This window comes from Nerophis ophidion, linkage group LG26, assembly GCF_033978795.1.
Source record: "Nerophis ophidion isolate RoL-2023_Sa linkage group LG26, RoL_Noph_v1.0, whole genome shotgun sequence".
Taxonomy (NCBI): Eukaryota; Metazoa; Chordata; class Actinopteri; order Syngnathiformes; family Syngnathidae; genus Nerophis; species Nerophis ophidion.
This window is the reverse complement of record NC_084636.1, coordinates 33,340,578-33,349,068: the sequence shown is the minus strand read 5'-3', so window position 1 is coordinate 33,349,068 and position 8,491 is coordinate 33,340,578. Positions and strand designations below refer to the sequence as shown.

Below are 8,491 nucleotides of genomic sequence, written 5' to 3'. Positions count from 1 at the left end.
AGTTAGCATGTGTCTAGTAGCAAGTTATATGACTTTGAGGTGTACGGCAGCCAAATAGGCTAAAAAGGTTAGCATGTCAACGTGCTAACATTAGCATGCTAGCAGTTAGCATGTGTCTAGTAGCAAGTTATATGACTCTGAGGTGTACGGCAGCCAAATAGGCTAAAAGGTTAGCATGTCAACGTGCTAACATTAGCATGCTAACAGTTAGCATGTGTCTAGTAGCAAGTTATATGACTTTGAGGTGTACGGCAGCCAAATAGGCTAAAAGGTTAGCATGTCAACGTGCTAACATTAGCATGCTAACAGTTAGCATGTGTCTAGTAGCAAGTTATATGACTTTGAGGTGTACGGCAGCCAAATAGGCTAAAAGGTTAGCATGTCAACGTGCTAACATTAGCATGCTAGCAGTTAGCATGTGTCTAGTAGCAAGTTATATGACTTTGAGGTGTACGGCAGCCAAATAGGGTAAAAAGGTTAGCATGTCAACGTGCTAACATTAGCATGCTAACAGTTAGCATGTGTCTAGTAGCAAGTTATATGATTCTGAGGTGTACGGCAGCCAAATAGGCTAAAAAGGTTAGCATGTCAATGTGCTAACATTAGCATGCTAACAGTTAGCATGTGTCTAGTAGCAAGTTATATGACTTTGAGGTGTACGGCAGCCAAATAGGCTAAAAAGGTTAGCATGTCAATGTGCTAACATTAGCATGCTAACAGTTAGCATGTGTCTAGTAGCAAGTTATATGACTTTGAGGTGTACGGCAGCCAAATAGGGTAAAAAGGTTAGCATGTCAACGTGCTAACATTAGCATGCTAACAGTTAGCATGTGTCTAGTAGCAAGTTATATGATTCTGAGGTGTACGGCAGCCAAATAGGCTAAAAAGGTTAGCATGTCAATGTGCTAACATTAGCATGCTAACAGTTAGCATGTGTCTAGTAGCAAGTTATATGACTTTGAGGTGTACGGCAGCCAAATAGGCTAAAAAGGTTAGCATGTCAATGTGCTAACATTAGCATGCTAACAGTTAGCATGTGTCTAGTAGCAAGTTATATGACTTTGAGGTGTACGGCAGCCAAATAGGCTAAAAAGGTTAGCATGTCAACGTGCTAACATTAGCATGCTAACAGTTAGCATGTGTCTAGTAGCAAGTTATATGATTCTGAGGTGTTTGGCGACAAATTAGGCTAAAACAAACAAACAAAGTTGTTGATATAATCCTACTTTTTCGTGCTGGTTTGCAATCACAGTATTTTAAGGTAGCAGGACACGGTTTGATGCCAAGGTAGATTTAATATTTCAATCGAGTCAGTAAAACATTTCACTGCTAAAATAAAAACTTGATTTGTTCTTTCCTTCATACGTACTCGGCCCCGGGGGACGAGCGCGGCGCCGGCCGGGGCCGAGGAGGGGGCGGCGCCGCGGAGCTCCAGCAGGAGGAAACGAGCAGGACCAGACCGGCGGCCAGGAGCAGGAAGCCCCCCGCCCAGCCGCAGAACAAGGCGTCCCCGAACTCCCAGCGCGGCACCACGTCGGGCAGGGTGTCGTCGAAGAAGCGCACCACGGCCAGGTGCGCCACGTAGGACACCGGCACCAGGCACAGCACCCCCGCCAGCATCCCCAGCACGCCGCCCGCCACCGTCAGCGTCCTCTTGGCGCCGCTGCGGCCCCCGCAGCTGTTGACCAGCGAGATGCCCGGCAGGGCCAGCAGGAAGCCCAGCACGCCCACGGCCAGCGAGGCGCAGGTGAGCACCCGGGCCAGCTTGAGGTCCGGGGACAGGCCCAGCAGGGAGTCGTAGCGCCGGCACTCCACGGCGCCCACGTCCTGCACCACGCAGGTCTCCCACAGGCCCAGCTCGTAGCGTTCCACCGGCAGCAGCGCCGTGGACATGCTCAGCCACTGCGGAGACACGGTGGCCCCCAGGGCGCACAGCCAGGCCCCGGCGTAGACCAGCATGGCCAGAAGCTCCAGGGCGCGGGCGCACTCGTCCATGCTCGACGCTCCCGAGAGAGGCGGGGAGGGTCGGCGAGGGGGGGGGGGGGTCACAGAGTGTTGCACTCAGACCGCTTCTCTGCTCAGAGCAAGCACGCAGGCGAGGAGGCCAGGGGCCCGCCCCTTTGCGGCCCCCCTGCTTCCTGTGCCAATGGGCCGCAGGTGGGCGGCTGCTTGTCCTTGTGTGCAAACTGCTGCTGTACTCCAGTCCTGACACAGACCCTTTCCGGCCAAAAAAAAAGACTGTCACAACACCCTTTCAGATTAAAACCTGCCATTCCGGAAAGGCCTCGCCAGGACCTTTAATTTGACATGCGACATGGCGGGGTTTGTCCCAAATCATTTTGGGAATTTTTTTTACCTTTGACCTCCAACGAGCGCCTTCAAGTATCGCCGCGAAACATCACAAAACTTGTTATTCAAGTTGTCCCGATGCGACATTTTCCCTTCTGACCCCAAAAGGGAATAAGCGGTAGAAAATGGATGGATGGATGGATACGATATCAATACGATACTGATATCGATACAATATCAGCGGGAATCATACACACCCCGTATCATTTAGTCGTGTGGAATATGCTAAAAAGTTTGATCAAGTGAAATGAGGAAAAGCACGAAATAGGCAAAATAGGCTAAAAAAAAGTTAGCAAGCTAACAGTTAGCTTGTGTTTAGTACCAAGTTATTTGACTCTGTACATCAGCAAAATAGGCAAAAAAAAAGTTTGCATGCCAAAGTGCTAACATTTAGCATTTGTCAAGTACCAAGTTATATGACTCTGACGTGTACGGCGAAAAACTAGGGTTAAAAATGTTAGCATGAGTCAAGTACCAAATTATATGACTTTGAGGTGTATAGTAGCCAAAGAGGCTAAAAAAAGTTAGCATGCCAACGTACTGATAGTAGCATGCTAAAAGTTAGCATGTGTCAAGTACCAAGTTTTATGATTGTGGTGTATGGCAACAATTTAGCCTAAAAAAGTTATCATGCTAACAGTTAGCATGTGTTTATTACCAAGTTATTTGACTCGGCAAAATAGGCTAAAAAAGTTAGCATGCTAACAGTCAAGTATCGCCACAAAACATCTCACCTGGGCGCTCACCTGCACAAACAAGGGCTGAACAGCTTTCTGTGCTTGTTATTCGAGTTGTCCCGATGCAACATTTTCATTTCTGATACGATACGATACTGATATCGATACGATATCAGCAGGAATCATACAAAAACCGGATCATTCAGTCGTGTGGAATGTGAGAAAAGGTTTGATCAAGTGAAATGAGGAAAAACACGAAATGGGCAAAGGAGGCTAAAAAAAAGTTAGCATGCTTACAGTTAGCATGTGTCAAGTAGCACCTTATATGCCTCTGAGGTGTACGGCGACAAATCAAGCTAAAAAAAGTTAGCAAGCTAACAGTTAGCATGTGTTTATTACCAAGTTGTTTGACTCTGTGTACATCAGCAAAATAGGCAAAAAAAAGTTAGCATGCCAAAGTGCTAACATTTAGCATTTGTCAAGTACCAAGTTATATGACTCTGACGTGTACGGCGAAAAACTAGGGTTAAAAATGTTAGCATGAGTCAAGTACCAAATTATATGACTTTGAGGTGTATGGTAGCCAAAGAGGCTAAAAAAAGTTAGCATGCCAACGTGCTAATAGTTGTTTGTGAAAAGTAATATGCAACTATAACTACTTGATACTTGTTTATGTTGACAAATGGGCTTTTTTTTATAATCATGACCTAGCTTGTGTGCTATTGTGTGCTTAGCTGTTGTGTAGCTGCTCGTTTCTAAGAGCTTCTATCATGTGTACCTTTTGTAAATGACTTCAGTATAATACAAGAAAACCTTGTTTGCTTATTGGAGGAACATTTATTATTACCTGTGTGGAATGGACGTATGCTGTCTTTAAGTTGAAGTGGAATATAAAAAAAGTAAAAAAAAAGTGTAAAAATTATAAAATAAAGTTAAAAGTTGCAGTAGACGGGTAATTTGCATATCGGCAATATCCATCCATCCATTTTTCTACCGCTTATTCCCTTTCGGGGTCGCGGGGGGTCGCTGGCGCCTATCTCAGCTACAATCGGGCGGAAGGCGGGGTACACCCTAGACAAGTCGCCACTACTTTTAATTTCATTAAGTCAAGCTTGTGATCTAATAAATTGAATGATGCGGACACGTTTGTTACTGGACACTTTCTAACCTTGTGTGTGTTAATAATATGAAACTATAACTACTTGATACTTGTTTATGTTGACAAATGGGCTTTTTTTTAAATAATCATGACCTAGCTTGTGTGCTATTGTGTGCTTAGCTGTTGTGTAGCTGCTCGTTTCTGCTGTTTACCTTTTGTAAATTACTTTGGTAAAATAAAACAAAACCTTATTTGCTTATTGGAGGAATAATTAGTGTTACTTGAGTGGAATGGACGTATGCTGTCTTTAAGTTGAAGCGGAATTGGGAGAAAAAAAAAAGCAAAATTAATAAATAAACTACATAAAAACTATAAAATGAAATAAAATAAAATAAAAAGTTGCAGTATGTGCTAGTGTGTGCTTAGCAGTCTATAGCTTAGCATGCTTTCATCCATTCATTTCCTACCGCTTGTCCCTTTTTTTTCGGGCGGAAGTATGTTTACCCTTTGTACATCACTATAGTAAAATAAAATGTGTTGTTTTTTTTGACCCTGGAACTTGTGGAAGTGTGAGACGCCAACAAGGCTCGATAGTCAATCTCCCTAAATGCGAGTGTTTGTGTGCGGGTTTGAATCCCTTGAAGGAAACTTATTGTGTCGCCGACGTGGGAAATGTCCCGCAGGAGATGTGCAGATAAAACTCCCCCTCAGGTGGAGAACAAACGCTCAGCTGACTGCGATGACGTCAGCATGTGCTCGCCTTTGCACACGTTCACTGACTCGGACAAACAGCGAACTCTGCTGGCGAAAAGAGGTAACGACAGTACACTACGATCTATATTTTATTATATTTGTAGAATATGGTAATGTTTCAGTATGGTTTTATCGTACATATCAGGGTTTGCTGATATTAACATTAACATTTTTACTGTCATGCAAATAAAAATGCTGGAATATTTCGAATGTTTTACTTTTTTAACGTCAATAAACAAGCTAACTGACTTAACCACTGTTTGGCAAGCTATGTGCTAAAATGCCTTTGGCGCGTGGATGCTTTTATTTTGACAAGATGTAACGCTAGCAGTTCAGTTTGAATGATTTTATTTGGACAATATTGCAGATACGCTTGAATTATTTCCTTCTGGACTATTTGTAAACCTGCAAATGTGCTTGAATACTTTTTTGGAAATTTTTTGACAAGACTGCAGATGTGTATGAATGCTTTTATTTTGACAGGACTGCAAATGTGCTTGGATGCTATTATTTTGACAAGAGATAACACTGCAGATGTGCTGGATGCTTTTATTTTGACAAGAGGTAAGACTGCAGATATGCTTGGATGCTTTTATTTTGACAACACTGCAGAATTGTGATTGGATGCTTTTATTTTGACAAGAGGTAAGACTGCAGATGTGCTTGGATGCTTTTATTTTGACAACACTGCAGATTGGCTTGGATGCTTTTATTTTGACAAGAGGTAAGACTGCAGATGTGCTTGGATGCTTTTATTATGACAAGACGTAAGACTGCAGATGTGCTTGGATGCTTTTATTTTGACAAGAGGTAAGACTGCAGATGTGCTTGGATGCTTTTATTTTGACAAGAGGTAAGACAGCAGATGTGCTTGGATGCTTTTATTTTGACAAGAGGTAAGACTGCAGATGTGCTTGGATGCTTTTATTTTGACAAGAGGTAAGACTGCAGATATGCTTGGATGCTTTTATTTTGACAACACTGCAGAATTGTGATTGGATGCTTTTATTTTGACAAGAGGTAAGACAGCAGATGTGCTTGGATGCTTTTATTTTGACAAGAGGTAAGACTGTAGATGTGCTTGAATGCTTTTATTTTGACAAGAGGTAAGACTGCAGATGTGCTTGGATGCTTTTATTTTGACAACACTGCGGAATTGTGATTGGATGCTTTTATTTTGACAAGAGGTAAGACTGCAGATGTGCTTGGATGCTTTTATTTTGACAAAACTGCAGAATTGTGCTTGGATGCTTTTATTTTGACAAGAGGTAAGACTGCAGATGTGCTTGGATGCTTTTATTTTGACAAGAGGTAAGACTGCACATGTGCTTGGATGCTTTTATTTTGACAAGAGGTAAGACAGCAGATGTGCTTGGATGCTTTTATTTTGACAAGAGGTAAGACTGCAGATGGGCTTGGATGCTTTTATTTTGACAAGAGGTAAGACTGCAGATGTGCTTGGATGCTTTTATTTTGACAAGAGGTAAGACAGCAGATGTGCTTGGATGCTTTTATTTTGACAAGAGGTTAGACAGCAGATGTGCTTGGATGCTTTTATTTTGACAAGAGGTAAGACTGCAGATGTGCTTGGATGCTTTTATTTTGACAACACTGCAGGATTGTGATTGGATGCTTTTATTTTGACAAGAGGTAAGACTGTAGATGTGCTTGGATGCTTTTATTTTGACAAGAGGTAAGACTGCAGATGTGCTTGGATGCTTTTATTTTGACAAGAGGCAAGACTGTGGATGTGCTTGGATGCTTTTATTTTGACAAAACTGCAGAATTGTGCATGGATGCTTTTATTTTGACAAGAGGTAAGACTGGAGATGTGCTTGGATGCTTTTATTTTGACAAGAGGTAAGACTGCAGATGTGCTCGGATGCTTTTATTTTGACAACACTGCAGAATTGTGATTGGAGGCTTTTATTTTGACAAGAGGTAAGACCGCAGATGTGCTTGGATGCTTTTATTTTGACAAGAGGTAACACTGCAGATGTGCTTGGATGCTTTTATTTTGACAAGAGGTAAGACTGCAGATGTGCTTGGATGCTTTTATTTTGACAAGAGGTAAGACAGCAGATGTGCTTGGATGCTTTTATTTTGACAAGAGGTAAGACTGCAGATGGGCTTGGATGCTTTTATATTGACAAGAGGTAAGACTGTGGATGTGCTTAGATGCTTTTATTTTGACAACACTGCAGAATTGTGATTGGATGTTTTTATTTTGACTACAGGTAAGACCGCAGATGTGCTTGGATGCTTTTATTTTGACAAGAGGTAAGACTGCAGATGTGCTTGGATGCTTTTATTTTGACAACACTGGAGAATTGTGATTGGATGCTTTTATTTTGACAACTCTGCAGAATTGTGATTGGATGCTTTTATTTTGACAACAGGTAAGACCGCAGATGTGCTTGGATGCTTTTATTTTGACAAGAGGTAAGACTGCAGATGTGCTTGGATGCTTTTATTTTGACAAGAGGCAAGACTGTGGATGTGCTTGGATGCTTTTATGTTGACAAAACTGCAGAATTGTGCTTGGATGCTTTTATTTTGACAAGAGGTAAGACTGCAGATGTGCTTGGATGCTTTTATTTTGACAAGAGGTAAGACTGCACATGTGCTTGGATGCTTTTATTTTGACAAAGAGGCAAGACTGCAGATGTGCTTGGATGGTTTTATTTTGACAAGAGGTAAGACTGCAGATGTGCTTGGATGCTTTTATTTTGACAACACTGCAGAATTGTGATTGGATGCTTTTATTTTGACAACAGGTAAGACCGCAGATGTGCTTGGATGCTTTTATTTTGACAAGAGGTAACACTGCAGATTGGCTTGGATGCTTTTATTTTGACAAGAGGTAAGACTGCAGATGTGCTTTAATGCTTTTATTTTGACAAGAGGTAAGACTGCAGATGTGCTTGGATGCTTTTATTATGACAAGACGTAAGACTGCAGATGTGCTTTGATACTTTTATTTTGGCAAGAGGTAAGACTGCAGATGTGCTTGGATGCTTTTATTTTGACAACACTGCAGAATTGTGATTGGATGCTTTTATTTTGACAAGAGGTAACACTGCAGATTGGCTTGGATGCTTTTATTTTGACAAGAGGTAAGACTGTGGATGTGCTTGGATGCTTTTATTTTGACAAAACTGCAGAATTGTGCTTGGATGCTTTTATTTTGACAAGAGGTAAGACTGCAGATGTGCTTGGATGCTTTTATTTTGACAAGAGGTAAGACTGCAGATGTGCTTGGATGCTTTTATTATGACAAGACGTAAGACTGCAGATGTGCTTTGATACTTTTATTTTGGCAAGAGGTAAGACTGCAGATGTGCTTGGATGCTTTTATTTTGACAACACTGCAGAATTGTGATTGGATGCTTTTATTTTGACAAGAGGTAACACTGCAGATTGGCTTGGATGCTTTTATTTTGACAAGAGGTAAGACTGTGGATGTGCTTGGATGCTTTTATTTTGACAAAACTGCAGAATTGTGCTTGGAGGCTTTTATTTTGACAAGAGGTAAGACTGCAGATGTGCTTGGATGCTTTTATTTTGACAAGAGGTAAGACTGCAGATGTGCTTGGATGCTTTTATTTTGACA

The 8,491-nt window shown here is 41.8% G+C and overlaps 1 protein-coding gene across 1 annotated transcript; it reads right to left on the bottom strand.

Moving 5' to 3' along the window:
- Positions 1 to 1,275: 1,275 nt before the first annotated feature.
- Positions 1,276 to 2,069, bottom strand: LOC133543499 (claudin-22-like). The gene has a single exon (XM_061888088.1). It carries the CDS (start codon positions 1,993 to 1,995, stop codon positions 1,360 to 1,362), a length of 636 nt encoding a protein of 211 aa, XP_061744072.1. The 5' UTR covers positions 1,996 to 2,069; the 3' UTR covers positions 1,276 to 1,359.
- Positions 2,070 to 8,491: the final 6,422 nt, after the last annotated feature.

Coding starts and splice junctions, on each gene's coding strand:
- LOC133543499 (XM_061888088.1), bottom strand. CDS start 1,995: ATGGACGAGTGCGCCCGCGCCCTGGAGCTTCTGGCCATGCTGGTCTAC.